Below are 14,205 nucleotides of genomic sequence, written 5' to 3' on the forward strand. Positions count from 1 at the left end.
AACAAAATCGGTTTTTCCAGCACTAAAGTAGGAAACTGCCTAGGGGGTACCAGGCTAGATTTTTTTTTTTTTTTTTTTTTTTGAGACCAAATCTCACTCTGTCACCCAGACTGGAGTGAAGTGGTGGATCTCGGCTCACTGCAACCGCAACCTCCACCTCCTGAATTCAAGTGATTCTCTTGTCTCAGTCACCTGAGTGAGAACTTAGAGGCATGCACCAAAATGCCTGGCTAATTTTTGTATTTTCAGTAGATGTGGGGTTTCACCATATTGGCCAGGCTGGTCTTGAACTCCTAACCTCAGGTGATCCACCCACCTTGGCCTCCCAAAGTGCTGGGATTACAGGCATGAGGCACCTTGCCCAGCTGAGATTAGGTTAATTAATAAAACTAAATGTAAATACTTCCTTTGAAATACAGATGAGACATAAATTGTGCTTTCATTTGTATCTTGAAAAAAGCTGAAATCTGCAGGTTTTCATAAAGTAATTGAATATGAAACTCTTTATATAATCTCAACAGTATGCTTTCCTCAGGGGAGAGAAGTGAAGATCCAGAGTTCTGACATGATGTAACTTCTTAGAGAGTTCTGGAGGCCCAGATGTGGACATGAATTGTTTTATTTAAGAAAGCATGGTCTTCTTGGAAAATCCTTGTCTTTTCTTTTCCCACTCATATAACCATAGATTATTAGAGGGGTAGGGTACTTCAGAGACGACTAGTCCAATACCCTTCTTATATAAATGAAGGAACTATAATAAGACTGCCTCCTCCAACCTCTGTAAATGATGACTGGGTGAATTTAACTGCTTTCCCTGTAATATAATGCAGTGTTTAGGAGGAGAGGTTATGAAATTAAGATTTCTTTGAGATTCTGTTTACCTATTTAAAATATGGGATAATAATAGTACCTACTTCATTGTGTTGCTGCTATGAGGATTGTATAAGAAAATATATAAGAGAACTACTGAACACAGGACCTTGCACTAAAGCAGACACCCAACAATGTTGGCTTTTCACTTCTGCCTCACTGACACATCCCGTCTCCTAACCTTTAATCAGCAGGTCACATTGACAAGACGAAAAATGGTCGAGCCAGATGGCCTTCTATACTGGGAGAGATTCTTGGTTATGCAGCACAAGAATCACAGATATGGCTGATCCTATCACAAATGTGCCTTGCCAGACATAAAGAGATACTTTTTCCCCTCAGAAGAGTGAACAAGGACCAAGACAGATGGTTTAAAGTACAAGAAAAAGAAACAGGCACAAACTTGTCACAGACAATGAGGAACTCTACACATGACAAGAGTCAATTCACAAAGTTAACACCCAGAAGTAAGTTCCAAGCTCAAACCTTTCTTTGGCTACTAAGCAAGTTCATTTCAAATGCTAGAATCTCAGCAATCTACTCCATATCATTCTTTGGTCAAATCCCAGAAAAGGAGTAGAGAAAAGTTAGAATTGTCTTTCTTAATTTTTATTAACACTCCTAAGGTAGGATTCTATATTATATAGCAACCTTCAGGCTACATGTCATATCAAATTTACAAGGATGCCCCAGTAAATTTACAGATTCAAGAATGGAGTGTAGAGGAAAAAAAAGCATCCTGCAAAATTTGCCAGGATGAAAAGTACTTGTCTGGGTAAAAAAATTACTATCCATAGCAGTCAACGATGAAATAAAAATGTTCAAAGAAGGCTTGGCCCAAATGCTTATTAAGCTCATATAAAACATCTGATCGCTTGTCTATATGCTTTCTTTAGGAAATATGAGGTCATATTTTCAGTCAGATTAAGGTCTTTAAAAAAAGCAAGTGTAAGCAAATTATAAGCAAATGTAGGGTGTCATAAGGGAAACAAGGACTGCATTAGCCATAGAAGCACTCTGCAATTTAAAATGACTATCAGTATTTCACTGGTTTTAAAAACTGATACAGAGGCCGGGCGCAGTGGCTCACACCTGTAATCCTACCACTTTGGGAGGCCGAGGCAGGTGCATCCCTTGAGTTCAAGAGTTCAAGACCATCCTGGCTAACATGGTGAAACCTCATCTGTATTAAAAATACAAAAACTAACCAGGAATGGTGGCGGGTGCCTGTAATCCCAGCTACTCCAGAGGCCGAGGCAGGAGAATCACTTGAACCCAGGAGGCAGAGGTTGCAGTGAGCTGAGATTGCGCCATTGCACTCCAGCCTGGGCAACAGAGCAAAAACTCCGTCTCAAAAAAAAAAAGAAAAAAAAAAATCCACAAAACTGATACAGATATGCACATTTTTGTATCAGATTATATATTACGTGTGTATTCTTATATTCACATACAACATTTAAAAGTCACTTTTATTTCCAACCTTTTATTCAGTATCTGTTTATGCCTTTTCTTACCTCTTGTGTTAATTTTGGTATGAACCTCAAGCTGGGGATCACTTGAAACCATACAAGGCCACCAAGGATAGGTTCCCACCTTGGACCACACAAGATCGCCAACCTGAAACTTAACACCAGTGGACGCTTCCGTTGTTGGAACAGAAGATAGCATTGGCTGAACCTACAGGAAAGGGTCAAAAAACTTCATCAGAAATTAAAAAAAAGAAACTATGTATAAAGTACATTAAAAATGCTAACAATGTAATTTTATCTTCAGTTATACTTTGATACAGGAAAGGGTCAAAAAACATCAGAAATTCAAAAAAAGAAACTAGGTATAAAGTACATTAAAAATGCTACCAATGTAATTTTATCTTCAATTATACTTTGATACAGGAAAGGGTCAAAAAACATCAGAAATTCAAAAAAAGAAACTAGGTATAAAGTACATTAAAAATGCTACCAATGTAATTTTATCTTCAATTATACTTTGATACAGGAAAGGGTCAAAAAACATCAGAAATTCAAAAAAAGAAACAATGTATAAAGTACATTAAAAGTGCTAACAATGTAAATTTATCTTCAATTTTACTTTTCTCTGATGCCTCCTATCTAAAACTAGCAGAAGGGAAGGAGGAAAAATATTAATAATCCCCACCCCAAATACTGAAGATAGGATTGATGGTTTCTGTTGCCAAATTATTAACAAGGCATGTTAAGTATACACATGATCGGCTAGGTGCAGTGGCTCACGCCTGTAATCCCAGCACTTTGGGAGGGTGAGGCAGGCAGATCACGAGGTCAGGAGATCGAGACCAGCCTGGCCAACACAGTGAAACCCCGTCTCTACTAAAGATACAAAAATTAGCTGGGCATGGTGGCACGTGCCTGTCATCCCAGCTATTCGGGAAGCTGAGGCAGGACAATCGCTTGAACTTGGGAGGCAGAGGTTGCAGTGAGTCGAGATCGTGCCACTGAACTCCAGCCTGGGCAACAGAGCGAGACTCCATTTCAAAAAAAAAAAAAAAATACACATGATCAATTGAAAAAAAAAAACAGGTCATAGTTTTGAAAAGGAAAATAATTCACTGAAAATATCCACCTATCAAACCAACTCCAAGATTTATTTCAATATAATTTCTGAAATTAAGAAGCGTAGTACCAATACAATTGTGTTGCAATTCAATCACTGTGTTTCACCTTCTTCTACCATATTTGGTTAGACAGTATTCAGTAAAACAACTTACTGGGGCTTCCTCTTTTAGTACTGGTTCTTCCCTTGGTTTTTCTGATACAGTGTCAACCCTCTCATTTGGTCTCTAGGTGAAAAGGTATAGGTAAGTAGAATAAAATGGCATTAAATAAACAAACAAACAAAAAACAGTGACATACATAAAAAGAATCAAAGAAAACTAAATAAAGAGAATAAAGGGCATTTATTAACTGAACAATGTAAGAAGTAAGAATACAACTTACTCAGTACCTAATGCTGTCTCAACATTCATTTTCCACCCCATATCATAGCTTTATCTCCTTTTTCTTCTTTTGTTACTTTTAAAACTTAATTTCTAGGTCAGGTGCGGTAGCTCATGCCTGTAATCCCAGCACTTTGGGAAGCTAAGGCAGGCGGATCACAAGGTCAGGAGTACAAGACCAGCCTGGCAAGAATGGTAAAACCCCATCTCTACTAAAAATTAAAAATATAGCCGGGCATGGTGGCGCATGCTTGTAGTCCCAGCTACTTGGGAGGCTGAGGCAGGAGAATCACTTGAACCCAGAAGGCAGAGGTTGCAGTAAGCCGAGATTGTGCCACTGCACTCCAGCCTGGGCGACAGAGTGAGACTCCGTCCAAAAAAAAAAAAAACCACTTAATTTCTAAATAAACTGGTAATTTTCTTTTTAATGCTTAGATTCTAGAAAAAATGGGCACTCTAAGATTACTAGTAAGATGTAACTTGAAACTTTTCTGGAGAGCAATTTGGTTATATACATGAAAAGCATTAAATTTTCAGACTCTGACTTTGCAAATCTACTTCTAAGAATGTATATTTGAAAAGCACTGAGAGATGTAAAAAATATGGATAAGTATGAAGATATGCATACCATTGCTACTTACAAGAGCTAAGTATTAGACATAATCTAGATGGGCCGAGGCAGGCGGATCACGAGATCAAGAAATTGAGACCATCCTGGCCAACATGGTGAAACCCTGTCTCTACCAAAAACACTAAAAATTAGCTGGGTGTGGTGGTGTGCGCCTGTAGTCCCAGCTACTCAGGAGGCTGGGGCAGGAGGATCGCTGAACCTGGGAGGCGGGGGTTGCAGTGAGCCAAGATCATGCCACTGCACTCCAGCCTGGTGACAGAGCAAGACTCCGTCTCAAAAAAAAAAACCAAAACAAAACAAAAAAGAAAGAAGTTTCTAAAACCCTTTAGGGAGGCAATCTGGAAGTAGCTATCAAAATTCAAGATATGTACACTCTTCAATCTAGCAATCACATTGTAGAAATTTATTCTATAGAAATATGCAAAACAAGAAAATCTAAGCTGAGGAATGATAACTACAGTATTATTTCATGTCAGTAATCTGCATGTCTACCAATATCTTCCAACTTTTTATTTAAAAATATGTAATCTATACATGCCTTGAAAATATTTGGTACAATGTAAACAAAATTGATACCAGTAATTATCTTCTGGGAATGACATGAGGGAAATGGTGAAAGAAGATATTCTATACCTTTTTATTATTTGTCTTTTCTGTAAAAACAAAAAACCAAATTACTTCTACAATTTAAAAGATTTTTAAAATATGTTACTTGTTAGAGAACAGAATTTAATTTAGATGGCTTAAAAAGAGGGTATAGCCATTAAAGTAGGTCTTAACTCCACTAAAAGAATATGATTAATTCTAAAAGCTACTTAAAATTCTCATTCTATTATTTCAAAACATTTAAAGACGCTGTTGTGAAAACAAAGTTTTATTAAATTAAAAAAAGTATAAAAAGGTTTTTGTTTTTTTGAGACAGAGTCTTGCTCTGCTGTTGCCTAGGATGGAGTGTGGTGGCACGATCTCCGCTCATTGCAACCTCTGCCTCCCAGGTTCAAGTGGTTCTCCTCCTTCAGCCTCCTGAGAAGCTGGGAATACAGACCCGCACCACCACACCCAGCTAATTTTTGTATTTTTAGTAGAGACAGGGTTTTGCCATGTTGGCCAGGCTGGTCTTGAACTCTTAACCTCAGGTGATCCACTTGCCTTGGCCTCCCGAAGTGCTGGGATTACAGGTGTGAGCCATCGCACCTGGCCTAAAAATGTTTTTAAGTTTTAGGAAAATGATATGTTCTATAAGCCAGACTAATGTCCCCAAACCCAAGTATCAATCATTTACTTCACAGTGCCTAGGACATTCCAGGCCCAGTTCTAGAAGCTATATAGGCTATATAATAGTGAAACAAACAGATGTGATTCCCGACCCCAAGGAGTTTACAGCTGGGCAGGAGAGACTGACATTAAAAAACAGAAACACAAACATCCAGTTAAAAAGTAAGTGCTATGGCTCGGCATGGTGTGGCTCACACCTGTCAGTACTTTGGGAGGCCAAGGTGGAATGATCTCTTGAGGCCAAGAGTTCAAGACCAGCCTGGGCAACACAGTGAGATCCAGTACCTAAAAACAACAAATGCCTGTAGTCCCAACTACTCTGAGGGGCTGAGGCAGGAGAATCGCTTATGCCTCAGAGTTCAAGGCTTCAATGGGCTATGATTACACTCCAGCCTGGGTGATGGAGCGAAACCCCGTCTCTTAAAACAACAACAACAAACAAAAAAAGTAAGTGCTAGGAAGAGAAAGATAAATAATGTGTGTAAGTGTATATGTATTTTCAGATATGAAGGTCAGGAAAAGCCTCTCTAAGAAAATAAATTACAATCTGCCAGGCATGGTGGCTCACACCTGTAATCCCAGCACTTTGGGAGGCCAAGGCGGGTAAATCATGTGGTCAGGAGTTCGAGACCAGCCTTGCCAAGATGGTGAAACCCCGTCTCTATTAAAAAATAGAAAAATTAGCCAGGCACGGTGGTAGGTGCCTATAATCCCAGCTACTCAGGAGGCTGAGGCAGAAGAACTGCTTGAACCTGGGAGGCAGAGATTGCACTGAGCTGAGATTGCGCCACTGGACTGTAACCTGGGTGACAGAGCGAGACTCTGTCTCAAAAAAGAAAAGAAAAGAAATTACAATCTAAGAATCAAAGGACGAAGAATTAGCTTAGTAAACATGGAGGAAAGAACATTCCAGGAGGAAGGAGTAGCATGTGTGAGATACCTGAGGTTAAAAACGGTACCAGCTGTGCACAGTGGCTCACACCTATAATCCCAGGACTTGGAGAGGCTGGGGCAGGTGGATCACTTGAGCCTAGGAACTCAAGAACAGCTTGGGCAACATGGCGAGACCTCATCTCTACAAAAAAAAGAGCCAGGCATAGTGATGTGTACCTATATACTCCCAGCTACTCGGGAGGCTAAGGTGGGAGGATTGCTTGAGCCCAGGAGTTTGAGGCTGTGTGAGCTATGATCACATCACTGCACTCCAGCCTGGGTGATAGAGTGAGATCCTGTCTCCAAAAAAAAAAAAAAAGGACTTCCTTCCAAACCTTATAATTCAAATGTCTTATCTTTTTAAATTTTTTGCTATGTTCCAGATTGTTGGTGTTTCCTTCAGGCTGGTTTGAAACACCATCAAAATCACTTTCAAAGAATTAAAGTTTTTTACACAGTCATTTTAAAAGAAATAAGTGGCTAGGGAGCGAAGGATGCCCAAGAGGATTTATTCTAAGCTTTCAAGACTATATAAGTAAGAGAAGAAAAAGAATTCAAGTAAGGATGCTGCAATAATAGAGAGGGAGTATCTATTATAAAATGTGCGTGAGCAAAACAGATATACCTGGTAGGCATTCAGAGACAGAGACAAGTTTAAGACATTAAAATTAAGTAGGGACAGAGATACACTCTTTGGGTACTAATTCCATTGCTTTGTCAGGAAGAGAAAACATCAGAGAAAAAGATGACAGTGAGTTAGCTCTCCTTAATGTTCAATTCATCTTAATTTTAAAATTATGATTTTGTGGGTATATACCACTTTTTTACATTTTTAATTGACTCCACATAAGAACACCTAAAAATTATGTTAAGAGTGGCTAAAATAAATTACATTATCCTAAATATTCCTTTACAAATTTTAGCCTAGTACTTTTATTTTTTATTTTTTGAGACAGAGTCTTGCTCTGTTGCCAGGCTGGAGTGCAGTGGCACGATCTCAGCTCACTACAACCTCTGCCTCCCAGGTTCAAGCGATTCTCCTGCCTCAGCCTCCCAAGTAGCTGGGATTACAGGCACGCGCCACCATGCCCGGTTGTATTTTTAGTAGAGATGGAGTTTCACCGTGTTGGCCAGGAGGTCTCGATCTCCTGACCTTGTGATCCGCCCGCCTCGGCCTCCCAAAGTGTTGTGATTACAGCCGTGAGCCACTGTGAGCCACCGCGGCCTTCAGCCTATTACTTTTATTAAAACCCAAGACATTCATTAAGATGAGTATACTACAGGCCAGGTGCCGTGGCTCACGCCTGTAATCCCAGAGCTTTGGGAAGCTGAGGTGGGCGGATCACTTGAGGTCAAGAGTTCAAGATCAGCCTGGCCAACATGGTGAAATCCCGTCTCTACTAAAAATACACAAAAAAATAAGCTGAGTGTGGTGATACACACCTGTAATCCCAGCTACCTGGGGGGCTGAGGCATAGGAATCGCCTGAACCCAGGAGGCAAGAGGTTGCAGTGAGCTGAGATTGTGCCACTGTACTCCAGCCTGGGTGACAGAGACTCTGCCTCAAAAAAAAAAAAGATTAGTAATACACATCAAATCTGTCAGAATTTCAAAGCCTTAATAATATTACTTATATAAATTTCAAAAACATTGAGTAAAATCATAGTCCCTAAAAGAACAAAAAACTAATGTCAACATTAAAGTTGGAAAGAAAATTTTAAAGGTAATAAATTGTGCATTTTTATTTTACTTTCTGAATGACTTAAGTTTGTAACCTTAAAAATAAAAAGTGTGGGCCAGGTGCAGTGGCTCACACCTGTAATCCAAGCAGTTTGGGAGGCCAAGGTGGGTGGATCACCCTAAGGTCAGGGGTTCGCGACTAGCCTGGCCAACATAACGAAACCCCATCTCTACTAAAAATACAAAAACTAGCCAGGCATGGTGGCACACACCTGTAATCCTAGCTACTGAGGAGGCTGAGGCAGGATAATGGCTTGAATCCTGGAGGCAGAGGTTGCAGTGAGCCGAGATTGCACCACTGCACTCTACCCTGGGCAACAGAGTGAGATTCTGTCTCAAAAATAAATACATAAAGTTAAATAAAAAATGTGTACAATAAAGAACATTTTGCATATAAAGAGTTTCTAAGAATTTTAAGGCCTAATACTCTGAGACTAGAGAACCAAACCTGCTACCTTAGTGTTCATGGGATTGACCCAGCCACTCTGCTTTTTATAAGGAGATATGGCAAACTAAGGGTTAATGAGACTGCCTTAGTGGATTAGCCCACTCAAGTGCTGATAGGAGACCAGTGACTGTTTGAATAATAGGGCCTGCGCTCACATGCCTGAGGCATTCCACCTGCCAAGGAGGAAGACATGCAGAAACACAGCCACATGTTTCTGATTTGGTGGGAGGAAAAACAGCTCATGCAGATTTTTAAAATATACAATTTCAGTAGTGAGCTCAGGTCTCCTGCTGCCTAGATGTTTGGACACATTTTCATTGTTGAGAAGATATACTTAGGCTGTTCCAAGTAACAGCCACTCTTCAGAAGGCCAAACAGCTTAGAATTAGGGGGAAATACTTACACATCAAGTACTAAGAAAAAAAGTAGCAGGTGAAATCTTAAGGTGTTGTGTTTTTTTATTTGTTTGTTTTTCAGACAGAGTCTCATTCTGTCACCCAGGCTGGAGTGCAGTGGCACGATCTTGGCTCACTGCAATCTCCACCTCCCAGGTTCAACGAATTCCTGTGCCTCGGCCTCCCGAATAGTTGGGATTACAGGTACACATCACCACGCCCGGCCAATTTTTAAATATTTTTAGTAGAGATGGGGTTTCACCATGTTGGCCAGGCTGGTCTTGAACTCCTTACCTTAAGTGATCCACCCACCTCGGCCTCCCAAAGTGCTGGTATTACAGATTGAGCCACCATGCCCAGACTTAAACATGGAACTCAACTATATGAGATTTTGTTTGCTCAAAAAAGAACCTATGAACCTATGAGTGAGCTTTTAAGGAACAACAACAACAAAGTAAAGTAAAAGAAAAAATCTATATAAAAGCAAATCCAGCTCCAGGAGATTTATATCAGACTTTTTCTCCAGGAATACATTTTTCATTATGTTTCCCTGAGGCATCTGGGGGAGGGAAGCTGTCCAGTGAAGTCAGTGGACGCTTCTTTGGGCTTCCCTTTCACTTCTCAGTTCTCTACAATGCTAAACACCAAGGGCTGGGACCCCTATGGACAACCAGTAGGCATATGGTATTGACTATTAAAACACTTAAAACAACTGTCCTGAAGGAAGCACTGTAGATGTTGTTCAAGTTAAGGAAATCTAATTTAAAAACATATGCAGTTGTGAAACATTAATTTATACACATCTCTAGCTTAGCAAAAGCATGACATTAACGATAGGCAAGAGCCGTGGGAGCTCTGGCTTTGAAGATCTGTGGTCAGAATGGACTACAACTTCTACAACTGCCCCCGTGTGTGATACAATTCCAATTAATCAAAATTCAATTAACAAGAACTTACCTCTTTACTTCTTTGAAGGAAGGGAAGAGAGAAGCAGGGAGAGGGAGAGAGAGAGAGGAGAGAGGCAGAGAAGAAGGAAGAGAAGAAGGAAGGAATGGAAGAGAGAAGGGACAAGGGGGTAGGATGGAAAGAGGGAGGAATGGGGCAGCGAGGGGAGTGGGGAGAGAAGGAGACAGGGAGAGAGGGAGAGAGAGAGAGAACGAACAAGAAAAAAACCTGGATTTCCCCCCAAGACTCGACTTTCAGGCAATGCTCCCAGTAATATTCCAGGCAGTCAATGCCACTTTCTCCAGCTATACTTTTGGTCAACTTGATATTCCTTTATCCCAAGCTATTGTAAGATCCTAAACAATCAAATAGTAAATTTTGCTCATCATGATTCAATAAAAGGGAAAATGAATTAAAACCCTTAAATTAAAATCTAAACATTTGGGCCAGGCGCAGTGGCTCACGCCTATAATCCCAGCACTTTGGGAGGCCGAGGCAGGCGAATCACCTGAGGTCGGGAGTTCGAGACCAGCCTGACCAACATGACCCTGTCTCTACTAAAACAAACAAACAAACAAACAAAATTAGCCAGGCGTGGTGGTATGCCTGTAATCCCAGCTACTCGGGAGGCTGAGGCAGGAGAATTGCTTGAACCCTGGAGGTGGAGGTTGTGGTGAGCCAACATTGCACCACTGCACTCCAGCATGGGCAATAAGAGTGAAACTCTGTCTCAAAAACAATAAAATAAAATAAAATCTAAACATTCTAATCCTGAGCTATAATAGTTAACTGAAGGTTAGGTGATATAAAGAACTAGGTATAGCAGATATCTAACAAAGACAGAACTGGTTTTAGAATCTCATTGCAAAATGACTACTAGAAACATCACTGATTACTCTTTATCTCATTACCCAGTTTTATTGTCTTCATAGCATCTAAAGCTATCTGAACTTATGTACACACATATACATATATACATATACATATACACATATACATATACATATACACATATACCTATACATGTATATGTATGTATATATCTATGTATACATACATATATGTATATATCTATGTATACATACATATATGTATATATCTATGTATACATACATATATGTATATATCTATGTATACATACATACATGTATATATCTATGTATACATACATACATGTATGTATATATCTATGTATACATACATGTATATATCTATGTATACATACATGTATATATCTATGTATACATACATATATGTATATATCTATGTATACATACATATATGTATATATCTATGTATACATACATATATGTATATATCTATGTATACATACATATATGTATATATCTATGTATACATACATATATGTATATATCTATGTATACATACATATATGTATATATCTATGTATACATACATATATGTATATACATACATGTGTATATATGTATATATGCATATGTATATGTGTGTACATAAGTTCAGATAGCTTTAGATGCTATGAAGACAATATATATGCATATATACGTATATATGCATATATACATATATATGTATATATACAGTATATACTGTATATATGTATATATAGTATATATGTACTGTATATATATATACTGTATATATGTATATATGTGTATATATATGTATATGTGTGTGTATTTTCTGGCTCCCTTCACTAGAATATAAGCATCCTGAGAGCAGGCATCTCTACTTTTCATTCATTGTCATACCTTTAATTCTTAGAGCATTGCCTAGCACACAGTAGGAGGAGTATTTCACCAACATTTGTTAATGAATAAATAAGAAAACTATAAAAAATGAAAAAACATGTTGAAATGTCACACTGGGACTTGTGAGAGTCTAGAACCATTGTGACCTTTACTCCAGAAAAACATCACATGTGAGTTGTATGAAGTAATAGAAGCCAGCTACCAAGGAAAAGATGAATAGGTAAGAAGTAAACATTTCTTTGAACAGAAAATAAATTAACTTATTCAGGCATAACACATATAAAAGTAGATAGCTGTCATAAAAATAAATATAGTTTTCCCAAGTCAAAGTTTAGAAAACATTTGCAATTTATATTATGAACGCTTCATTTAAGCTAGAATTATTTGTTACATACTTATTATATTATTGCTAAGCAAATTCATGCTGAAATCTCAGATATTAAAAAATTCAGCAGCATATATCTTAAGTTACCTATAAAGGATGACTTTTATAAAAACTCACCTGAACTTTTATTCAATATTTATTAATACTAACTCTGATTTTAATAAAAAGATTTCTATTATTTCAGGTTATTTTGTAGCAAACATTAGCAATGAGTGTTAAATCTAAGCTCTACTGGAAAAAGTTGGTCTAAAATAATGAAAACCCAATATAATTAGCTATCTTCTCTTTGCCTTTCCTCTTGATTTTCAAAAACCAACAGTCTATTGTAAGCAAATAAAAATAACCGAGGTCATTAGGACAAAGAAACATAAGCAGAAAGATTCGTTTTACATGTTTTTAAAATATTTCTTAACTAATCATGTCCATTCATATATTCAACAAATACTCAGCACCTATTATAATATTCCAAGCACTTTGCTAGTGATTAGAAAAAAGAAGTTATCAGAAAGATTAATATTTAAAGAGATAAAAACCAAAAAAATCTCTTGAACTTCCAGTAAATGTGAAATATAACAAAATTTTTCAAAACGACTTTTCAACTCACATTTTGTTCCTCTGGTTCTAATTTGGGGATTTTGTGTGACTTGCGCTCTTCAGATCTTGATGAGTCATGCTTGTTGCTTTTTTTCCTCTTTTCTTTTCTGCTTTCATGCTTTGATTTCGTGTGCTCACTTGCCTGTACTTCATTTAAAAGGTCTCCACAAAGGGAAGACTCAAACAATTCCCTGCCATTCTGGATAGTTTTGGTTATTTTTAGTTTAATTTCAGGTGAGCCAGTCTTCTTTGGAATCACAGTTTGTGGTACCGAAGGAGGAGGTGGTGGCTGTGGAGGGGAAGCTTTTTCCAGAATTTCATGTGGTCTTGTGTTTGGAATTTCTGAATGGTAATAGTCAGTGGGGCTAAAGTTTCTAACTGCACCAAAGCCATTGGCTGACCCATTAGGATACTGATTATATGACTGGTATTTGGTTTGAGTTTCATACACACTGATTGATGATGGATACCCATTTGTGAGTGGAGGAAGATCTTCTGTTGTAGCTGGGTACTGAAAGCCTTGCTGCAAGGTAGCTTCATATGGTGTCTGGCCACCATCTTCAGCAATGTCACTGTTGTTATCAAAGGCATCCTCCTGACGGATGTTGGCGGAGTCAATGAGTTGAGGTGGTTGCTGAATTGTGTTTCCCATGATCCCTTGCATGAAAGAGAAAGAGAAATCCATTGTTCTGCTCCAGCATCCTTAACTTTCCCTTTCTCTCATCGGGCCTAAAATTATAAAAGAGGGGATTAGAAGGTGTTAATATTCTCATAGGCTAGAGGCTAATCAACTGAAAAAGGATTAAACTAAAATGTTTTCAACTCAATTTTCATATCCAGATATGCATAGACATTAAATATTTCTAAAACAGATAAGCGATATAATTCTGACACAGGGCAAATACCTTTTATCTTCAATGCTTATCTGTTTGAAACTCCTGATTACTTTCACAACAACTGTGGCAACAAGATTTTATCATCACTGTCAACACACGAAATAGTTTTGACATTCCTTTTTATTTCCCAAGTTAGAGATCGTAAGTTAAAACTGGTGTTTGCAAAATAAGCAGTGTCCTGACACATATCAATCTGCTTCCATAAGAGCTTCCTTTAAACTCATTCATATTTTGTCCAGTGGTTGTTTTTATTACAAAAATAATAAAATGTTATTGCATTTTTTTTTTTTTGAGACAGAGTCTCACTCTGTCACCCAGGCTTGAATGTAGTGGTACAATCATGGCTCACTACAGCCTCAACCTCCCAGGCTCAGGTGATCCTCCCATCT

At 38.3% G+C, this 14,205-nt stretch overlaps 1 protein-coding gene across 7 annotated transcripts in view; it reads right to left on the reverse strand.

The window, feature by feature from the left end:
- Positions 1-14,205, reverse strand: part of NSD3 (nuclear receptor binding SET domain protein 3) — a 113,211-nt gene that overhangs the window by 64,775 nt on the left and 34,231 nt on the right. For all 7 annotated transcript variants that reach the window (XM_054498608.2, XM_054498606.2, XM_054498604.2 and 4 more), the window contains exons 2-4: positions 12,931-13,649; positions 3,614-3,685; positions 2,385-2,547 (exon numbers count right to left, since the gene is read on the reverse strand). In XM_054498608.2, the coding sequence (XP_054354583.1) occupies positions 2,385-2,547; positions 3,614-3,685; positions 12,931-13,605 (910 nt within the window). In that variant the 5' untranslated portion in view covers positions 13,606-13,649. The remainder of the gene's footprint in view (positions 1-2,384; positions 2,548-3,613; positions 3,686-12,930; positions 13,650-14,205) is intronic.

The sequence above is a fragment of the Pongo pygmaeus genome, chromosome 7, assembly GCF_028885625.2.
Source record: "Pongo pygmaeus isolate AG05252 chromosome 7, NHGRI_mPonPyg2-v2.0_pri, whole genome shotgun sequence".
NCBI classification, from domain to species: Eukaryota; Metazoa; Chordata; class Mammalia; order Primates; family Hominidae; genus Pongo; species Pongo pygmaeus.